General features: G+C 37.2%; 1 protein-coding gene across 1 annotated transcript; it reads left to right on the top strand.

The window, feature by feature from the left end:
- Positions 1-335: 335 nt before the first annotated feature.
- LOC131153720 (adenylate isopentenyltransferase-like) lies at positions 336-1475 on the top strand. The gene has a single exon (XM_058106167.1). It carries the CDS (start codon positions 336-338, stop codon positions 1473-1475), a length of 1140 nt encoding a protein of 379 aa, XP_057962150.1.
- Positions 1476-23536: the final 22061 nt, after the last annotated feature.

Below are 23536 nucleotides of genomic sequence, written 5' to 3'. Positions count from 1 at the left end.
AGCGCAGAGAAGGGGCATACTATTAGCGACGATAAATGATGAGTTACCCAAAACGCTACAAATACTAATAACTTCAACAGAGATTGGAAGGTCCCAATGCCATTCGCCTGACTGCGCAAAAGGCCATTTCCTGCCAAAAAAAGTTGCTCTGCCCAGGTGGTGCTCCTCACGCTCCCCTCCCCCCAAATCTCTCTTTCTCTCTCTTTCCCTTTTCTCTCTCTCTTCCATTTTCCCTATGCGTGTGAAGCTCATCTCTGCTTAGCTCAGCTCAAAAAGAACAAAAGGGCAAAAAAAAAACCATCGCACATTTATACCCACTTTCTACCTCCTCACCTATGAGATCACTCTGCTTCCCAAACAGTAGCCACCACTATTACAGCAATAAAGCTCAGCTACAGAGTCTCCGTCCTCCGGGGATAAAGCCCGCCGGCAGGGGACCCCGTTGGGTCCCTATGTACTCCACTGCTACTGTCCGCTGCCGGTGCCGGCCGCTGGATGAGGACGACGACGAGCTCAAGAAGAGCAAAAACAAGCGTAGAAACAAGGAAGACATCTGCAGTGACAAAAGAATGGTCGGCATTTTTGGCCCGACCGGCTGCGGCAAAACCCGGCTGTCCATCGACCTCGCCACCATGTTCGCCGGCGAAATCATCAACTCCGACAAAATGCAACTCTACCAAGGCCTCGACATCACCACCAACAAGCTGGCATTACACCAGCGGCGCGGCGTCCCCCACCATCTCCTCGGCGATTTCGACCCGGCCGACGGCGAATTGACTGCTTCCGATTACCGCTCCGTCGCCTCTTCCGCCATTTCCGATATCTGGTCTCGAGAGAGATTGCCCATTTTAGCAGGGGGATCCAACTCCTTCATCTACGGTCTGCTCGCCCGCGAGTTCGACCCGGAATCGAACGTGTTCGACGGGTCGAGCTCGGTCTCCGCCGAGCTGCGCTACAACTGCTGCTTCCTCTGGGTGTACGTCGCCCCTCCGGTGCTAGACGAGTACTTGGAGAAGCGAGTCGACGACATGCTCCGCGCGGGGATGTTCGAAGAGCTCGCCGAGTTTTACGACTCGGAGGGAGTCGACACCGGGACTCGGGCTGCGTTGAGGAAGGCAATCGGCGTGCCGGAGTTCGCTCAGTACTTTAGGAGGTACCTGAACCCGAAGCCGGTCAAGGGCAAAAGCATGATTGACAGTGACACGCAGCGCGAGGGGAATGTGGGGAATAGGAGGGAGGTGTACGATGAAGCGGTGAGGGCCATCAAGGACAACACGTGTCAGCTGGCGAAGAGGCAGGTGGGGAAGATCCGACGGCTGAGAGAGGGCGGCTGGAATCTCGGGCTGGTAGACGCAACGGAGGTTCTGCGCGCCGTGATGGCGTCAGATTCCGACCGGCGAATATCAGATGAGATTTGGGAAACGCAAGTGCTGGAACCAAGCGTGAAGATTGTGAAGCGGTTCTTGGAGGAGTAGGTTTTCCAGCCTTTCCCAGCCCTTCTTTAGTTTGTTGAGGAGAGGACCCTTTGGTACTAACCAAAAAACCCCACCCCCACAAAAAAAAAAAAAAAAAAAGGTGCTTTTTTTCTGTTTCTGAAAACATAAACAAGATCCAAAAGGCCAAAAAAAAAAAAAAAAAAAAAAGGGAGACGCAAACCAAGTTTCTCATCGAATTGAAGAAAGCCAAAAAGTTCTTTTTGTTTTTTTTTTTTTTACCCCCCCCCCCCCCCCTCAAAATAGGACACCTTTTGGGTTGGGGATAAAATGTGAGATAGTGAGAGCGTTTTCTTTCCTCCCGGTAAGAAACAATAGTTTTAGTTTTCAAAAAATAAGTTAATTTTGAAAATGCAGGGTACCAAAGGGGTCAGTCATTGGTGGGGGTGGGAGAAAAATTTTGTAAGGAAGGGAGACTCTTTGGGGTTTTGCCTTTGCGTCATACACATCTCTCTCGGTCTCAGCTGTGTCCTTTGTATGTATGATATTAACACACATAATGATAAATGATAATGATAAACGCAAGTGTTTTTGGGGTCAGATTTGGGGCTTCTCAGGGAATTCTGTGTACAAGTCATCGCGTAGATTGAGCTTTGTGGTGGGTCACCCCTCACACAAAGTTACAAAAATGGACTTTCTGCGCTTCTTTGACGACCCAACTTTTACATTTTTGCATCTTGAGACTCGCGCTCCCTCCCCTCCCCCTCCCCCAAACAATTCTTTATTTATTATTATTATTTTTTTGGAATTAGGTACTGAGTATGCACGTATCCGTTTTACGATCCACGTGACTATATATATATATATATATATATATATATTTCTGCATACATGATAAAATCTCAAGACGAAAAGTAAGGTGATTTTTTAAACTAAGGTGCGACCATTAATGTTTTAAAATTTTAGTTTTGGATAACTCCTCCTAAGAATTTAAAGCAATGGAATTGAGTGAGGAGGTGGTCAAACCCAGTTGCAGAATCTTCAAAAGGTGTGAGTTTTCATTGTTTTTTATTGACCCAAACAAATTCCCACACAAGAAAATGTGGCATTTTAAAGAAAGAAAAAATGTTTGGGGAGTGAGAGAGATTGTTGTGGCTTCAAATTCACATAATCGCATTCAACTAAAGCCACCCGTGTCCGAATAAGAATTTTCCTTTTTTTTTTTTTCCAACCCTTTGCATAAAGTCCATTGAATTTTTTTACGACCCAAATGATCCCATGAACCTCTGCCTCTGTGGACCCCGTCATTGAATTTAATTAATTGCTCGATTAATAACATATTAATTTATTATGAGAATATATGGGAGGGCTGGTGTACTGCGTACATATATGGTGGTCCTAATCCTGGATCCTAAAATGTTTGGTTATGTTGGTGTGGGTAGGCGGAGGGCGGGGAGTAGAACATGCAGGCACTCATCTGCCTTCTATATTTATGTTGTATGACAATTTGGGGAATCCTTCCTTTTCTTGGACTACGTCTTTATCATAAAATGAATGCAGGCATTAGATTGGGAGAATGACACCTGGTCTTTCTTTCTTTATATATATATTCTTAATTTTATTTTTTAAAATAGCCATTTTACGTATTCTGTGCATTGGTATCTTGAAATTTTGATGCTGACGATATGTCGCGATGAACTAGCCACGTAGTTTAATTTTCAACACGAAGAAGGTATTTATATTTTGGGGAAGATAAAAAGTGGATACATTATATAGTATTTTTTATTGAGCTATCTTACTTATAGGGAAAGCTCTGCAGCATTCAAACAGAGGAGGAGAGCTGCATTCCTTCTTTCTCCATATTTGTCAAATGAACATTTTTCTTTTTGGGTATATGAGATCATTAGAGAGATGAGGGGAACATTTTTCTTTTTGGGTATATGAAGATCATTAGAGAGATGAGGAGAGTTGCATGCCTCTTTTTCTCCATGTTTGCCAGATTCATGATTCTGAACATTTTTGATTTTGGGTATATGAAGATTATCAAAGAGAGGAGGAGAGTAGCATGAATCTTTTTCTTTTTATTCGCCACATGCATGATGCTGAACATTTTGCTTTTTGGGCATATGAAGATCACACAATCTACATGTTGCTGCTTATATTTAGATTCATATGAACTTTCTTTTCAAGAAATCATCTTTTCTCGTCTATAAAATATCAACATATAACGACGTAAAATATGATACAAAAATATCTTTCATTGCAAATAAAAAAATTATAAAATATTTTCATAAATGGCGTGACATTTTGCAGTTTTTTCTAGATGCACGTCACAACGCTTGCAAAAGAATACTTCTTATTATAATTGGTTTTTTATGATGAATAAAACTTATGATACTAGTGTCACATCAATCACTTACAAAAAATTTTTGGTCATACCTTTCTTGATATTCTTAAAAACATGTGGTTTTGATGGGTTTGTGCAAGACTTAGTTAGCTACCTAGCAAAAGGCAATCCAAGGTGCAATCACCCACTTTAGTAGTTTGGATTGCTATGGTCGTTGGTTTGGCATATACGAGCACGAGTTAGAATATGGACAAGGCTTTCTCTTTTTCAAAGCAGCTCTAGAACAACAAGACTAGGACATATGATCCTAGTTCTTGGGCCAATTTAAGGTAGGTATTTTCAAGCTAGCTGGCATAAAAAGTTTCTCCATTTTCCATTTGAACCACTTATGCCAAATCAATAAGAGAGAATGATCAAATATGATATAGGTGCATCCCATATGTATTATCAATATTACTCAAGGGCTACTAGTGTAACTTAGCGAAGACCCACATTGCACCCGGCTAAAGTGCCTATAAGAGTGCAAGTTAGAGCTTCGTCTCATATTTATAAGCCTTATATATTTGCTAGAGACTATTCTTGCCTGGTACCACAACTTGAATGCAACTAAATTTTATAGAAGTCACATAGCATTATAGGAGAATCTAAGAATAGAAAACTCCAAAGTCATCACAGCTATGAGCATCAAATAACTTAACAATATCTCTAGCTTTAGCCCTAACTTGTGCATATAAACATACCTATGCATATTTACAAAGATAATTAATGCAAAGAAAGTAAGAAACATTTCTCTCAATTAACTCTTATTTTGTCTTCTAACTTGACCATTGAAGAAATGCTTGGGAAATGCTTGAGGGACTCTTGGAATAATTTTCTTTAATATTGGTGTGCAAGGCTTGATTGTGATTACAATAGATAGTTTTTTGTTACAACACTTATGATGAAGAACAAGGTTTAAAATTGACATCAAGATCCAAATTAATATATATAATTTAAATGATCTTATTTGAAACTTAATTCACACATGAAGCAAATGGAGAAAATGCATTAGTTTGATTTTATGGAAATGTATTTTTATTATAATATAAATATGTTGAAGGCAAATGATTGAGTACTCCATTCATTTTAAATATAGAAATGTTATAATTATATACAAATGCTAGCACTAGGTTAATAAATTAAGTATCCCTTAAAGGGATGGAAGCTATATTAATTTTATTTTAATTATTTTCATATCAAATTTTGGGAGAATGACAAGAATATGGAATAAAAGATGAGATATGCCTGATTGGGTAACCTAATCCCAATGTATATTTGCAATAAAGCAAATATAGATTAATAAATTTAATGTATATGTGACGATGAAATGTACCACTATTGAAGTTGAGAATAGACATGGTAAAGGGGAGCCACTAGCTAGCCACATCTGGTGAAACATTGCATGTATTATGTAAGTGCAATTTTTATTGCAATTTATATTTATTTATTCATAGACAAAACAAAATTAAAAGGAAGAAAAAAGAATTTGTATGGAAAAACATATATAAATTGAAATAGGTTCGTTTGAGCCACAATTAAATAAGTTTTAGTTGTCTCCTTAAAATATTAGGCATGCTCAATTTATTTTAATTTTTATTTCTTTGATAACGTGGGAATTTTAGCCACTGATGAGTCCTTTGGACCCCCCGGTACGGCACCAAACCCACGAAGGTGGAAATGTTGTTACTCACCCATTGACACACCCCTGATAATTTAGTGCGCAAATCACAAGTGGAGAATCGAACCCGTGACCTTGAGGTCACCAAAGTCATAAGTTCTTCCTTACCACTTAAATAATCCCGACTAGGCATACTCAATTTATTATTTTATTATATTAAAGTACTCATTTGTAGTCAGTCGATAAGAGACGACAAGTCTAAGTCTACGATGAAATTTGCAAATTCAAAGAGTATTGAGGTGTTGTAGGTAGGAGGACTCTCAGATACCTAAGATATACCTAAGTCAGTACGTTTGACTTTTCTTAGAAAATACTCTATGAACGAAATATTTTTTCAACCAGACAAGAAACCTCTTTTTGGAGCCCCCAATATTTTATACGAGTTGACCTTATAACATCCTTGAATTTCTGTCAAGATAAGGTCCTGATTTTTCTCCTTTTTGTTTAATAAGGTGTTTGGTAGATACAAAGTAGCCTATGTTCGAGCTACTTTCCTAGCCCACTCACCTTGCATCATCAATGGCTTAAAAATTCCTCAACTGATAAGCTCTGTGAACAAGCTGACCACTGAGGGCTCACCAAACTAGGCACTCGAAAGATCCAGAACTTGGCCCTTCAAGATAATTATATTGTTACAATAGTTATTTGTGTAGTAAACCCTTTGTCATAATGATAATACGTATGACCCACGTACACAAATAACATTCAACAAAATACCCTAAAAAGGAAAAATAAGGGACTATACCCCAAAGAATAAAATAATATATATATATATATATATATATATATATATATATATATAAAGAAAAAGAGAAAAATATGAAGTTTGAAATAGGCTAGGAGAGGCATGGGTTTTGCAATCACGCGCATGATTATCATGATTACGGAAACAAGGAGGAGCAGAGAACTATTTATTTGTCCATACCATCTCCTCTCCCCATGTCTCCATTCCCTGCGAAAACTTCAATAGAATAAAGATTTTCGTGGGCAAAAATGTTGTCAGCTAGTCATTGCATACATGAAACGTAAACTAAAAGCAATAAAAACATATGGGGTAAGTAGGGTGGCCATGTTTTTTAATCACAATACATATTCCCAGGGCACCATTTCTTCAACTGTTACGCGGTGAAGCCACGCTTAATAATATATATATCGACACACATATAATTATTTAATTAATTGATTAATTATATTCCCAGCTGGTACCATTTCTCTTCTTTTAAATAAATTAAAAAAATAAAGCCCCTTTTTCTCTTAGTAATTACTAGAGTGAAATTGTTCTTGAATTATAATTTTCAAAATCAGTATGCTTTATTCTACTACTATATGATAATTAGTTCTAGTTCTATCAAGTCATTGTTTATTATATAGGTCTAAATTATAAGTCAACCTCTCCTCCATTCTTAGTGTTACTTAGACCAATCGAATCGCATTTCTTTTTATTCATTGAAGCACTGATTGACATTCAACTAGATTCTTTACATGTAATCTACATCCTAACAATATTTTTTTCAATCTGTCACAAAATTTTGTTCGTATATATTTTCTAAGGTTCTCTTTATAATTTCTATTCTATATATGTCAATAGAATGGTCTGAATTTCAAAAGTGATAGTGTGCAATAAATAAATAAATAAATAAAAGTATGCTTGAAAAGACACTTGATATAAGAAACTCTAAAGTTCCAAGTTCAAACCTAGGTTGGGATAGAAAGGAAGATGGTTAAGAGACATCTTGACATAACATTTGCAAATCTTACATCAAGATGGTATCTCCTAAATTTTCATATTAAAGTTCACAAGTTAAAGACTGTGTAAAAGGAGAAGTAAACCGAGTAAGAGACTATTTTAAGCAAGATTATTTGCAAATTAATTTTACATTGGAAGTTTATTGAAATTCGCATATTAAAGGTCTTAAATTCAAACTTAGGTTGTAAGAGAAAGTCACATAAGATTTGTCAATCTCAAAGAAGAGAATGTGTCTTAAATAAAAAACCATATCAAACGTCACGAGTTCAAACTTAAATGGAAAGAAGAAGGAAGATGAGTATGAGACACTCTAACATAAGACTTGTTAGTCTTTCAAGTAGTACTTTTTGGAATTTGCATATCAAAGAGCACAAGTTCAAACTTAAAAGGAAAGAGAAAAGAACATGCATGAGAGACACATAGACATACGTAAGATTTACCAATATTGCATAAGACTACTTAGCTTTGAAATTTGCTTATTATTAATAATTTGAAAAAAAGATGAATAAGAGACTTCTAACACTATAAGATTTGCAAATCTCATGTAGAGAGTTTAATATGTTTCAAAATTTTCATATTAAAGATATGATAAGTTTACACATATTCCAAAGAAAGATGAATAAGATGAGACACTCTTATGTCAGGGATGATGCATCAAGCTAATTATATGAAAAAGAGATGACGCACTATTACGTCGGGCTGTGGGTGTGTATGTGTGTGTGTGTGTGTGAGAGAGAGAGAGAGAGAGAGAGAGAATCTAATCTAAGTTGGGAGTTGGAATTATTAATGGTGGGGATATACGTTGAAGAGGGATGCATGGAGAAGAAGTGGAAAGGGGGTTTAATTAAGCAGTATCCCTCTTGTTTCGCAGCTCGAAAATCGAATGCATGCAGTGTTGGGGGTGGGAGCAACAAGTGAATCTTAGACAAGCCATTTTGAATGCATGATTTGCGCCCGGACGCAGCTGGGCATTAGAATTTTCTAGTCAAATTATAATTGCCCAATCATTGTTCAAGAAACCTTTGCATCATATATATATATATCTCTCTGGGACACCCCGCCTTTCAAAACAAGCTAGGACACAATGACCCAGCCCTTCAAAACAAGGACACTATGCCCCCAGTCCAATAATTAGAATGGGAAACTTTAATGTATAGGAAGCAAGTAAGGGCATAGCTAGGTTTGCTGGTTAATATGTGCAGGGAGGTAGGTTAATTTTGAGCCCTGCAAATGGCGACTTGTGGAGGTGTGAACGGGTCGATCTGAGGTCGTCTTCGCTTGTCAAATTTTCAAAAACATTATCGGACCGTGTAAGGTTTTTTCCTTTTTGTTTTGTTTTGTTTTTTTTTTTTTTGGTTGGGCAAATAATCAGGTAGATCTCTCGTGACAGGTCTCCCTTCGTGTCTCCTGATAGGTGGCGGAAATCATGCCACATGTTTCGATCCCATCCAGAAACCGCGTCTTTCCCCTTTTTTCTTTCTTTATTTATTTTTTTATGCTCAACAATATTGCTGAGGTGTATCTTTTATTATTATTATTATTATTATTATTATTATTTTTCTACTTTGTTTGAATTAAGTAGAAGGCAAACAAAAGTTTTTGGTTATATTCTCGAGTTCCAATTCAATTTACAGTTTTTCTTTTCTTTCCCTTTATTTTATTTTAAAACATTGACATAAATTCAAACTTATCACCCAACTTCCAACATAGAAGTTTCGAACTTTGATTGGTTCCTCTGTTTTAAAAAAACATCCTATGTAAAATGTTCCGTTATTTTTTAAATTTAAACATTATGTATATACACACAAAGCCTTTTGGGAGACATCATGTAATTGAAGATTGAGTTTTATATTAAAATTTTAAGAGGGGTCGAAAAGCATATGACTTATTTGTAAGACTGACTACCTACAATTATATAACTACATGGACCCAATGTGGGTCCGCCCCTTTCCCAAACCCCGCATGCGCGAGAGCTTTGTGTACCGATCTGTCCTTTTTTATTTTTATTTTTTATAGACTCAGTGTGGGTCTCCATGGACACAAAAAACTAAAACAAAAATATGATAATTTATATTAATATAATATAGTATATATTACATAAATTTTAAAAATAATATTAATATTATGATATCATTATTAATATTTAAACTATTATAGTATATTTTAATGTAAATATTAAACATCATTCTTAACATTTTTTAATTATATATAATAATGTTACAACATAAAAAAATTAGAACAATATTAAATATTAAATATTACGATATATGATTATTGATTTATTAAGTCATTATTTTAATTTTAAAAATAAATAAAATGAAATAAAATATTTACTATCATCAATTATAAATATATAATAGTAAAATATAATAATGATATTATTGGCCTTGTAAGGCTTAATATCCTATTTTGATACTAACAAACAAGTAGAACTTAACATATTTGGTTAAATGATGACATTTCATGATCCAACTATGAAAATGTAAGGTCAAGTATTCACAAGAATCCATTGAAAGCTTATACTTCAAAGAAAGATGATCATATGAAGCTTAAGACATGGATTCAAAGATGATTTAATAAAACTTGAAGATTATGAGAGCATGCAAATTAAAGCCAACTTACTAAAAGTCTAAAGTACATTGAAAGCTTGAAAAAAGAAAAAGATGGACTCAAAGTAAGGACATACATGAAAACTTCAAGAAGTTCAAGAAATGAAAAGATGAAAGAGTTCATTGGAGATATTATGTAAGTACTTCAAGTATACTCAAGTATGAAATTGTTTTTGAAGCTCATTAGGTGTAAGAGACCTAAAGACCTAAAGCTTAATCTTGGAACATATTTTTTAAGTAACAAATTTAAATTCCAAGAATTGAGAAGTAAAGAGAGTTCTTACAAAAATATCTTAAAATCAGCATTTTTTGTACTTGACAGCAGCCTGACTGAAATCCTCAGTAGGCTGACAATTTAAATGCTTTTAAAATGCATAGACAGAAGGTCGATAGGTGACTGCCTAGACCCTGACAGGTGCTTGACGAGGCAAATTGAGAAGCCTGATTGGGTTCTACTAGGCGATTATCACCCTACTGACTTTGAAATTAAACTGTGTATTTCAGTGACAGGCGCCTGACCAAAAGGTGACAGGCTACTACCATACGGGAAAATTTAATTTTTTTTATAACGGAAATATTTTTAAATCATATTGCTTGGGGCTCAAAATTGTTTAAAACTTGGGCACTACTCCAAGTAAACTTGGGGATCAAGTAATATACTAGTTCAATTCTATAAATAGCCTCAAGATCAAAGATTTTATAACACCAAGCATCAAATTCAGCATTCAATCTCTCTTAATTGCTCTCAACATTCAAAGGACCTACTGCTCTCATTTTGTGCACGAATTCTACTGAAGTTTTACTAAATTTCAATCACTGATCTTGTGCTTCAAATTTGAATCTTTCAGTCATTGAAAGAATTAAGTGCTGATAAACTTCCTTGAGGTTCAATTTCAATTTCTTATTGATATACATTGAAGTATATAGTTTTGATATTGTACTAATCTGCTTTGTGTGAAAGCATTATTCTACGTAGCTCTTGTTTCTTGTTTTATTGACAATTCTAGGTTATTGGATCATTGCCCAAGCATGGGGTATCGCTTGGAGAGGTGCAGTTCTAGCCTATTGAAGGAGTGACCGAGTGTGGGGTATCACTTGGAGAGGTGGTGCTCTTGCCTCTTGAAAAAGTGTGTAACGGTGTTGTTCAGCCTGGAAAGGAACTAGTTTAGTGAATCCTTAGGTGGTTTGCCTAAGGCGAGGACGTAGGCTGGGGATAATCCAAACCTCGTAAAAAACCCAGTGTCTCTCTCTTTCCCTTACTCTCTTTAAATCCCAACAAACATATAAACTATGTGGATGATTTAATTTCATAATCATATATACTACGTAATTTGGAAATTAAGTAAACTTAAGTTTAATTTGGTTTTGGGATTGCGAAAATCGAAAGGGAGTGAGTTGGTTGATTAATACTTTGCACAAACATCAAAAGGAGTATGTTGATTAGTTAACACCCAAAGACAAATTAACTAAGAGTTTATTTAAATTCTAAGATGTTGGGAATTTGAGTTGTGCTTTGCATTGAAGAAACAAATTTCATTACTACAGGGCTTGAATTAAATTTCATATACACAGGGCTGCAAAAGCTGAAAGCTGAATCTTTCATCTTGATTAAATATATTGTGGTTAATTGGTTTTGTTGATTGAATGATTGTGTAGTTGTAAATTGAATAAAAGAACAATGAATTTTGTGTGATTTCTAAATCGACAAGAAGTCAAGAAATCTTTGAAAGATTTTAAAAGAAGTTAAAAATTCATAAAAAGATTTAGAAGAAAATTTTAAAACCCAATTCACCCTTCCTCTTGGGACTACACCTTGGTTTTCAATTGGTATCAGAGAGGGGTTATAGAAAATCTTAATTAGTAGCTATATAAAGATCTTAATGGCTCACATAGGCATAGCTCCCTTTGGAGAGGGTCAATCCTCAATTAGGCCTCCTATCTTTTGTGGTTTAAATTACACATTTTGGAAATAATGCATGAGGATCTACCTTCAAACCATGGATTGGCAAGCATGGAGTGTAGTGACTCGAATAATTATAATATTTAAATAATATTAGAGAGGGATGAAATAGAAATTAGAAGGGAAAAATAAAGAGGTTGTAGGCCTCATTGACGAAGTTACAATTGGGCTCGTCGATGAGTGTACGTTTTGTCAACGAGAAAATACCGAAGAGCAATCCTCTCATTCCTGAATTTCATAGACGAGAAATAGAGCTCGTCAACGAAGGCTGCAATATAAATAGTTCTAAACGCGATTCTTTGATAAAATTTCAACGCAGAATCCTCCCTTCTCTCTTTCTTCGGTTCCCCAACCTTTTCTCTAGTTTTCTGGGTCCATTCTTCACCGAATCGATGATCCGAAGCCACCACAAGACTCTTGGGGAACTTCTCTGCATATCTGCTTGAGTAGATCGTTGGTGGGTCGAGTTTGAAATTCATCCCAAATCCAGGGTAAGGCTTTCTACTTAGTATTTAGCTTTTTGGCAGTTGTAGAAAGCGTAGTACGCGTAGAAATACTGAATATTAGTTTTGCGAAATGTCGTTTTCAGGGTGTTGAGCGGGGAACGGTGCGGGTGCAGGAGTTTTTTTCTTAGGGACTTTTCAGGAATCAGGTAAGGGGATAAACTAAGTTAGTTATTTATGAAAATGTATTATGGTATTACAACATTTGATTTCAGGAAAATAAATATATATTTATATATGTTTTATATTTGGAAAATACTGTTGAAAATAATGGTATGTTAAATATATGCAAAACCTAATTCGTGTGGCATGAGTAGAAATTATAATGAAATATTGTTTTATGGGAATATGATAAAGATATGGATGTTTATAATGAAAAATCGGCGTATGGGCCGAGATTTTTATATATGATTTGCTAGCGTACGGGCCGAGTTATGAATATGTTTGCCGGCATATGAGCCAAACTATGTGTATGATTTGCTGACGTACAGGCCGAGCTATGGATATGATTTGCAGGCGTACGGGCCAAGCTATGGTAAAATGTGAAATATCGACGTACGGGCCGATGGTTTTCATGATATACGTATATAGGAAAAACAACATAATGATATTGATTTGACAATTAATACTATGAAATATCCATGTATCACTTTTTTAGTATATGCTATATGTTATCAGAACCTGATTAGCTTGGTTTAGGCTAGCACTTGCACAGTACCGATGCAATGTGTTCATGATTCATCATGATATTCGTATTAACGCCGCTGTACGGAGTGATGTGAGATTGGATGGTCGATGTGGTTTTAAGAAGTGTGAGCACCCCTGGTGTACGGACCAGGTCTGGTAGACCTATCGGACTTACAGACTGTACTCTTGACTTGGTAGTGGTTGGCCAACCATTGTCAGGTCCCGCCTTCGGGCCACACAACCCAGTCATATGGGGGTAATATATGACAACAGCCAGCTAACCTTCGTGGGTTGTTTTTGTATTATTATTTATATCAGATGAATTATGCTATGAAAACCATTATGTTCTGCCATGTTTTGATTATACATGCTTTTTTTTTTTTTCCCAAAAATGATATATATACAGTTTTACTTCTTATGTTTATGATTATATGTATACCATAGAAATGCTCATGTTGTCGCACACTAGTATTAGTTTATTTCCTTTATTGAGAGGTGTCTCACCCCAAAATTTTATAAACATTTCAGGAGCGCCTGATAGGAGAGCGGGTAAAGCTTCGCTGATTTAGTATTTTTGATCTGTCATCTCTGAAGGGTAAGTTTTGGTAGGGACGATTGGATTTTTGTGGGAAATGTCCCTAGGTCTTTCTTTTGGGATGTATATACTTAAATACAGTGGATGTAGTAACTCTTGTATTGTGATGGATGGTTTTGTATTTATGATATTATGATTGTATGTTTCCTGCTGCTTAGACTTTCATTTGTATTTCTACTGTATCCCTAGTACCCACGGGTCCAGGTGGATTATGATTTGCAGGATTTATTATATGAGTTTTATTGTACTAAGGAAATATATATATATATATATATGGAAATTAAGTAGGTCGTTACAGTTTGGTATCAGAGCCTAGGTTGCTAGGTTCTGTAGACTTTAGAATGCAGCAAAAACGATACCAGAGTATAGGAAATGATTTAAGGTTGTTCTATAGTCTAGAGGCAGGACTTCCATGGTAGTTTCTGTTTTTTTCCTGGGGTGACGATTTCTAGAAAATCATAGTAAGCTATTGTCGGGTTGTGTTCCTAGAATGTAGAACTAGGGTTAGAAAAAAGTTGGGAATGTGAGAATAAGAGGTTAGGTTAGACAAGTAAATTATAAGGATAAAATTTCTAAGTTGCTTTTGTTGTTTTCAGGATGGATCTAGGAGGAAGTAGTGCCCATGCGAGTGGCAGTGATGGAGCAGGGCCATCAGGTGCAGCTGGGACTAACTCTGACGCAGTATTACGTAACGTGGCTCAGAAGGTTATAATTAAGATGGCTAGGAGCTGGAGGGAGCAGGGTGGTCCATCAGTTGGCCATGGGTGCACTATCGAGAAGAACCTGGCTGTGTTGCAGTGTATGGATGAACAGAGGGTTCTCTTCACCGCCTATAAACTGACACGAGAGGTCGAGAGATGGTGGACTACTGTAAGGCTTTTGGAGCAGTAGAAGACTATGCCGATAGCCATGACTTGGGATCGGTTTAAAGAGTTGTTCTTTGATAGATATTTTCCAGCTACTGTTAGGGAGGCTAGAGTGGAGGAGTTCCTGAATCTGAAGCAGGGATAGTTATATCCAACAGTATGTGGTGCGATTTATAGAGTTTTCTCGTTTCATCCCGTACATTGTCCTTGATGAAGTGAAGAAAACAAGGCAGTTTGAGTGAGGCTTGATACGGAGTATATTCAAGCAGGTGGTAGTGCCGCAAATTTAGGATTTTGCTGAGCTAGTCGATAAAGTAGCCTTGGCAGAGGTTGGTGAGCATTTGGATGTAGAGGAGTAGGGACAGGGGAAGAGATCTACATCGTTGGGCTACCAGCAGGGTCTTAGATAGAATTAGTGGAGGAGAGGAAACCATGGTAGAGAGCGGAGGCAGGAGACTAGTCGTCACGAGGTTCAGGCGGTGCAGGGTCCTCCTGTCTATCAGACTTGTGGTAAGAGACATTGGGGAGAGCATCGAGCAGGTGGAGTTGTCTGATATCGTTGCGGTAGACCATAGCACATGGTGTGAGACTGCCCTTCACCAACAGATGCAGCTCCAGCTCCCAGACTATACCGAGGAGGTTATCTGGCGCCACGTGAGGTCCAGCAAAGGAATACGGCTCCATCCAGAGTGTTCGCTCTGACACTAGGTGATGCTGAGACGGCAGGTGACATGGTGATAGGTATGGTTAGTATGCTTTCTTTTAAAGTTATTGCATTGTTTGATTCAGGAGCCACACACTTTTTTTTTGTCTTCGGGGTGCGTTAGACTATGTGGGGCAAAAACACAGTTGTTGAATACTGAACTATTGGTATCTACACCGACTGGGTCGGTAGTGAGGTGTAGTAGGGTGCTACGGAGTTGTTTAGTTGATATTCAAGGGGAAAATTTGTCTGCCAATTTTATAGTGCTGGATATGCATGGGTTTGATGTGATTTTTGACATGGATTGGCTAGCAGCTAATTTTGCCAGCATAGAGTGCCATTCATGAGAAGTGATATTCAAACCTCCGAGACGAGCAGAATTCAAGTTCATAGGGTCGCAAGTGCAATCCCTACCTCAGTTAGTTTCAGCTATCCAAGCCAAGAGACTATTGCTGAGTGGTTGTCAGGGGTTTGTGGCAGTTGTGAAGGAGATGACAGAGAATGAATTGAAACTTGCTAGCATGCCTGTAGTAAAAGAGCTTACAGATGTTTTTCTAGATGAGTTACCAGGCTTGCCACCTGATCACGAGGTAGATTTTCCTATCGATCTACTTCCAGGTACAGCTCTGATTTCCAAAATACCTTACCGAATGGCGCCCACAGAATTGGCAGAATTGAAGGATCAGTTGCAAGATCTGCTTGATAAGAGATTCATACGAACCAGTGTATCTTCCTAGGGAGCTCCAGTTCTATTTGTGAAGAAGAAATACGGGTCTGTGAGGATGTGCATAGATTACAGGGAGATTAATAAAGTGACAATCAAGAACAAATATCCTCTACCCCGCATAGATGATTTGTTTGACCAGCTCCAGGGTACAAGGGTGTATTCGAAGATTGATCTTAGATCAAGCTACCATCAGGTGAAGGTGAAAGCAGAAGAAGTCTCGAAGACGACCTTCAAGACCACGTACGGGCATTATGAGTTCCTTGTTATGCCATTTGGTCTGACAAATGCTCTTGTGGTATTTATGGACTTAATGAATAGATTCTTTCACCAATACCTAAACTAGTTCGTTGTTGTCTTTATTGATGATGTACTGGTCTATTCGAGGAGCTATGAGGAGTATGAGACACACTTGAGGTAGGTTTTGCAGATGCTTCGGGAAAAGAAGTTGTACGCCAAGTTCAGTAAATGTGACTTCTGCTTGAGAAGGTCGTGTTCTTAGGACATGTTATATTTGGAGATGGTATTTTCACGGATCCTAGTAAGATCGAGGTGGTAGTGGATTAGGCTAGATCGAGGAACGTCCAGGAGATCAAGAGTTTCTTGGGGTTAGATGGGTATTACCATCGTTTCGTTGAGGGATTCTCAGCATTATCAGGACCTTTGACATGATTAACGAGGAAGAATACCAAATTTGAATGGGACGACAGCTGTGAGTAGAGTTTTCAGGAATTGAAACAGAGGTTAGTCACAGCAACAGTGTTGATCATCCCGTCAGGGGGTGAAGGTTATGTCATTTACAGTAACGTGTCCTTGAAAGGACTTGGTTGTGTGTTGATGCAGCATGGTAGGGTGGTGGCATATGCATCCAGACAATTGAAAGAATATGAAAAGAACTACCCTACCCACGGTCTTGAATTGGCTGCAGTAGTACACACATTGAAGATTTGGAGGCATTACATGTATGGCGAGCGATGTGAGATCTTTTCCGACCACAAGAGTTTGAAGTACCTTTTTCATGTAGAAGGAATTGAATATGAGGCAGAGAAGGTGGTTGGAGCTAATTAAGGATTTAGATTGTACCATCAGTTATCACCAAGGGAAAGCAAACGTGGTAGCTGATGCGTTGAGCAGGAAATCGAGGGAATCTGTGTTGAAGACAATGGAGGTCCAGCATCCAATCGTGATGGATCTAGAGAGACTCGGTATCGAATTATTTGAGAGTGGTTCTCAGGCTCACATTTCCAGTTTAGTAGTACAACCTATCCTACAGGAAATAATTAAAGCTGCTTAGAAAGAAGACCCAGAATTAGCAGAGGTGATGGACAGAGTGCAGAGTGGTCAGGGGGAGGAATTCAATGTTGCAGATGATAGAGCTTTGCAGTTTTTTTCTAGATTTTGTGTTCCTGTCGATGTGGATATCTGGAGGACCATTCTAGAGGAGGCTCATAGATCTTTGTATACAGTTTATCTTGGTAGTGCGAAGATGTACAGGGATCTGTAAGAGTCATGTTTGAAGAGAGAGATCATCGAGTATGTAGCCTAGTGTTTGACGTGCCAGTAGGTAAAAGCTGAGCACTAGAGGCCGGCAGGACAGTTGTAGCCGCTATTTATCCTAGAGTGGAAGTGGGATCATATATCTATGGACTTTGTGTCAGGACTGCCAATGGTGTTGCACGACCATATTGTAATCTGGTTGATTGTTGACCATTTGACTAAGACTGCCCATTTTTTACCTATCAAGATCAACTACTCCCTCAACCGTTTGGAAGAGATTTACATTCAGGAGATAGTTCGTTCTCATGGGGTGCCAGTAATGATTGTGTCAGATCGAGACCCGCATTTTACATCACGTTTTTGGAAGAGTTTGTAGGAAGCACTAGGGTCTTAGTTATCATTTAGCACGACATTCCATCCTCAGTCAAAGGATGAGATGGGTGAGATTAGAGGATATGCTCCGAACGTGCATATTAGATAACTCAATTCATGCCATTGGTGGAATTTGCATATAATAACAGTTATTAAACTAGCATTGGGATGACACCGTTTGAAGCATTGTATGGTAGGAGATGTCGTTCTCCTTTGTTTTGGGATGAGATTGGTGAGTGGTGAGTTGTGGGGCCAGAGCTGGTACAAAAAGTGAGTGATAAAGTTCAATTCATCAGAGAGAGAATCAGGGTAGCTCAGTGCTGACAGAAGAGTTATGTTGCTAATCGCCGCAGGAATTTAGAATTTGAAGTTGGCGATCATGTATTTTTGAAAATAGCTCCGTTGAAAAGGATTATGCGATTTGGGAAGAAGGGTAAATTTAGCCCTAGGTTTATCGGTCCATTTGAGATTTTAGATAAAGTGGGGTAGGTGGCCTATAGGCTAGCTTTGCCACCTATGTTATCCAGAATTCACGACGTATTTCACGTTTCTATGTTGAGGAAATATGTTCCAAATCCTTCTCATATCATCAGTTATGGTGAATTAGAGCTCAGTGATTCACTAGTGTATGAGGAGGTACTAGTACATATTCTGGATAGGAAAGTACAGGAGTTACATAATAAGGAGATTCCTCAGGTAAAAGTTTTGCAGAGGAATCATACAGTTGAAAAGGCTTCTTGGAATTTCGAGGAGCAGATGAAGCAAAAGTATCCACACTTATTACAAGAAGTCTAATCGGGTAAAATGTAAGTAGTTAGGTAATGTTTCTTTTGCAGGTACATGTAATAATTTAATTAGTAAATGGTGTTTTTGTTTTGGGAGAATTTTCTTTTGTATATGTAATCTCCCAGAACATGGAATATAACCACGGTATTCCTCCACCATAAGTGAGGGTAAGTAATAAAATAAGTAGACCTTTTTTTTTTTTTTTCTTTTAAGGGATAATAAGTTACATGAACAGTAAATTTCGAGGAAAAAATTTTATAAGGAGGGGAGAATGTAGTGACCTGAATAATTATACTATTTAAATAATATTAGAGAGGGAGGAAATAAAAATTAGAAGGGATAAAGAAAGAGACAGCAGGCCTCGTTGACAAAGTTACAATTGGGCTCATCGATGAGTGTACGTTTCGTCGACGAGAAAATACTAAAGAACAATCCTCTCATTCCTGAATTTCGTCGACTAGAAACAGAGCTCGTGACGTGGCTTGTCGACGAAGGCCGCAGTATAAATAGTTCTAAACGCAATTTTTTGATAGAATTTCGGTGTAGAATCCTCTCTCCCTTCGGTTCCCCAACATTCTCTCTAGTTTTCTGGGTCCATTCTTTGTCGAATCGACGATTCGAAGCCACACGAGACTCCTGGGGAAGTTCTCTACATATCTTCTTGAGTGGATCATCGGTGGGTCGAGTTCGGAATTCATCCCAAATCCAGGGTAAGACTTTCTACTCAGTATTTGGCTTTTTGGCAGTTGTAGAAAGCGTAGTACGCGTAGAAATACTAAACTTTAGTTCTGTGAAATGTTGTTTTCAGGGTGTTGAGCAGGGAACCCTGCGAGTGCAGGAGTTTTTTTCTTAGGGGCTTTTTAGGAATCAGGTAAGGGGATAAACTAAGCTAGTTATTTTATGAAAATGTATTATGGTATTACAACATTTGATTTCAAGAAAATAAATATATATTTTAATATGTTTTACATTTGGGAAATACTACTGAAAATAATGGTATATTAAATATACGCAAAACCTAGTTCGTGTGACATGAGTAGAAATTATAATGAAATATTGTTTTTTGATAATATGATAAAGATATAGATGTTTATAATAAAAAACCGGCATATGGGCTGAGATTTTTATATATGATTTTTTGGCGTACGGGCCGAGCTATGGATATGTTTGCCGGCATACGGGCCGAGCTATGTGTATGATTTGCCAGCGTACAAGCCGAGCTATGGATATGATTTGCCAGCGTACGGGCCGAGCTATGGTAAAATGTGAAATACCAGCATACGGGCCGATGATTTTCATGATATACGTATATAGGCAAAATGACATAATGATATTGATTTGGTAATTAATAGTATGAAATATCCATGTATCACTGTTTCAGTATATGCTGTATGTTATCAGAACCTGGTTGGCTTGGTCTAGGCTAGCACTTGCACAATACTAATGCAATGTGTTCATGATTCATTATGATATTTGTGTTAACACTGCTGTACGGAATGTTGTGAGATTGGATGGTTGATGTGGTTTTAAGAAGTGTGAGCACCCCTGGTGTACAGACCAAGTCTAGCAGACCCATCAAACTTACAGATTGTACTCTTGACTTGGCAATGGTCGGCCAACCATTGTCAGGTCCCGCCTTCGGACCACACAACTCAGTCATGTGGGGGTAATACATGACAACAACCAATTAACCTACCAGGGTTGTTTTTGTATTATTATTTATATAAGATGAATTATGATATGGAAACCACTATGTTCTGCCATGTTTTGATTATACATGTTTTTATTTTCCCAGAAATGATATATATATATATATATAGTTTTACTGGTTATGTTTATGATTATATGTATACCACAGAAATGCTCATGTTGTCGCACACTAGTATTAGTTTATTTCCTTTACTGAGAGGTGTCTTACCCCAAAATTTTATAAACATTTCAGGAGCCCTTGATAGGAGAGCGGGTAAAGCTCCGTTAATTTAGTATTGTTGATCTGCCCTCTCTAAAGGGTAAGTTTTGGTAGGGACGATTGGATTTTTGTGGGAAATGTACCTAGGTCTTTCTTTTGGGATGTATATACTTAAACACAGTGGATGTAGTAACTCTGGTATTGTGATGGATGGTTTTGTATTTATGATATTATGATTGTATGTTTCCTGCAGTTTAGACTTTTGTTTGTGTTTCTACTGTATCCCTAGTACCCACAGGTCCAGGTGGATTATGATCTGCTGGATTTATTATATGGGTTTTATTGTATTAAGGAATATATATATATATATATATATATATGGAAATTAAGCAGGTCGTTACATGGAGGGTTGTCACGCATGGTGACCTTATCCCCACTAAACTTGTAGATGGTATAAAAGTACCCAAAGAAGAAAAGGAATGGACCAACCATGGCTATAAGATGTTACAAATAAAATCTAGTGCTATGAATGCATTGTATTGTGCCCTTAATATTAATGAATTTAATAGGGTCATGGCACGTAAATCAGCAAAATAAATGTGGGATAAATTAAAAGTAACATATGAAGGTACTATTGATATAAGGGACAATCAAATCGATATGCTCACTAGCGAGTATGAAACTTTTAGAATGAATCCAGATGAATCCATCACTAGTATGTACACTAGGTTCACCCACATAATAAACTCCCTAAATGCATTAGGAAAAACTTATACCACCTATGAAATGATTATAAAAATTTTTAGAGGGCTGCCACCTATATGGGAACCAAAAGTCATAGTTATAACAGAATGAAGAAACCTTAAAAACACCTCCCTAGATGAACTCATAGGTTCTCTTGTTGCATATGAAATGGTAATGAATGAAAGAAGTGGAAAATCTAAAGCCCAAGAATTTGTTGCTTTTAAAACATCAAAAGAAAACTCTAGTGATGAAGATGAATTAGCCTACATATCCAAGAAACTTGCAAGAATACTAAGAAGGAAAAATAAATTCAAAATAAAAATCCAAAACTCAAGTTCAGATGAGGAAGAAACTAAGAAGAAAGAAACAAAGAAAGAACTACCTACATGCTATACTTGCAAGAAAGTTGGACACCTAAAATCGGATTTTTCAAAACTTAAGAAAGATTCTAAAAGGAAAAAGAAAAAGGCAATGAAAACCATTATTAGGGACAATATGAGTACAAGTAGTTCCGATAATTAATCAAGTGACCAAGAAGTTGCTTATACTTGCTTTATGGCATGAGACGATGATGAAAAACAAAGCTCTTCATCCAAATCCATTAATGGTTATAGTAGTGGTTCATCTAATGAATCTAATGATGAAAGCATGTCATCTTATGAAGAGTTACAAAATGATTTACTCAAAGTGCATAAGATGCTAGTCAAAGTAACTAAACAATATACTTCATTAAAAAACAAGAATAACGGAGTTATGAAAGAGTTAGAATCCCTTAAAATTGCTAGAAGTGAAAAAGATTCAAAAATCAAGAAAATAGAAAATAAGAATGAAGCCATAATAAAAGAGTTAGAATCTAAAAATCTTGCTAAAAAAGAAAAAAAGACTTGAAAATCAAGAAATTAGAGAGCAAGAATGAAAAGTTGATGAAGGAAGTAGAAGACTTGAGATCCCAATACTCTATGGAAAATGAAAAAGATCAATATATCTCTGAATTAGAGAATAAAATCACAAAAATGTCCCAAAATCAAGAAAAAAGTAAAAACATATAAAATTCAGAAATCTATGATTTTAAGAAAGAAATTGAGGATCAAGCCAAAATCATTTATAATTTCACAAAAGGAAAATAAAATTTTGACAAAATAATTGGCTCACAAAGAATGTCCTTAAATAAAGAAGGCATAAGATTTAATGGGATTGAGAATACAAAGAAAAATAATCTCTACATAGGATACTTTACAAAAGCCTCTAAAAATTATGCTAGCTTTTCTTCAAATGCTTACACTCACACCACATGCTACCCATGTAAAAAGAAGAGACGTATAAAGTTTTAATGTCCATTAAAAAGAAAGGGTGTGAAAACTAAATAAGTATGGAGAATAAAAGAAACATCCCTTGTTAAACCATCGAGACCCGAGAAAGTATGGGTACTAATATAAAATAAAAAAAATCTCAAATGAAAATAATATTGTTGGCCTTAATCAATGAATGAATCATACAAGGCTTAACTTAGAAAGTATTAGGTTTTGAAAAGGAATATGAATATTGAGAATCCATATGAAGTCAAAAGTAAGAATGTAATGACCCGAAGAATAATGGTATTTAAATAGTAAAGAGGGAGGGAAATGGAAATAGAAACAAAAGGCGGCAGTAGAAGCGTTTGTCGACAATGTTGCACTTTGGATGTAATAACCCAGAAGATTCACACAGGGCCTCATCGACAAACACAGGGAGTTCGTCGACGAGCGCATATGGAGACCTCATCTACGAAACCATGTCTCGTTGACGAGAAGATACCGAGAGGGGTTTTGGGCAATCTGAAATTCATCGACAAGGAAGTAAGGTTCGTTGACGAAATCACTTAAGAACTTGTCGACGATATGACATGTCTCATCGACGAATCTGAGCCTATAAATAGTAAAAACCCGGGTTAATTTCCAAAAAAAATGGCGTGAATCTTCCTCTCTCTCTCTCTCTCTCTCTCTCTCTCTCTCTAAACGCCTCTCCCTCCTTCTCTCTTCGATTTCGGCCCCGATTCTTGCCAAATCGAAAATATAAGGCCACCACGACGCTCCTAGTGAAGTTCTTTGCAGAATTGCTGGAGTTGATCATTGGTGGAAGTGGTTTGCAGTTCATCCTAAATTCAGGGTAAGGTGTTTTATTCAAAATATGTTTTCCTTGTAGTTATAAGAAATGTTGTATGCAAAAAAATACTGATGTTTATGTTCTGGGGGATGTCGTTTTCAAGGTGTTGGGTGGAAAACCATGCAGGTGTAGGGCCAGATTTCAGTGAGGGCTTTTCAGAAACTAGGTAAGGGAAATATACTATGCTAAGAGATT

The sequence above is a fragment of the Malania oleifera genome, chromosome 4 (genome assembly GCF_029873635.1).
Source record: "Malania oleifera isolate guangnan ecotype guangnan chromosome 4, ASM2987363v1, whole genome shotgun sequence".
In the NCBI taxonomy this organism is placed as follows: domain Eukaryota; kingdom Viridiplantae; phylum Streptophyta; class Magnoliopsida; order Santalales; family Ximeniaceae; genus Malania; species Malania oleifera.
Note: the sequence above shows the minus strand (reverse complement) of the source record. Positions and strands in the feature narration are given on the sequence as shown.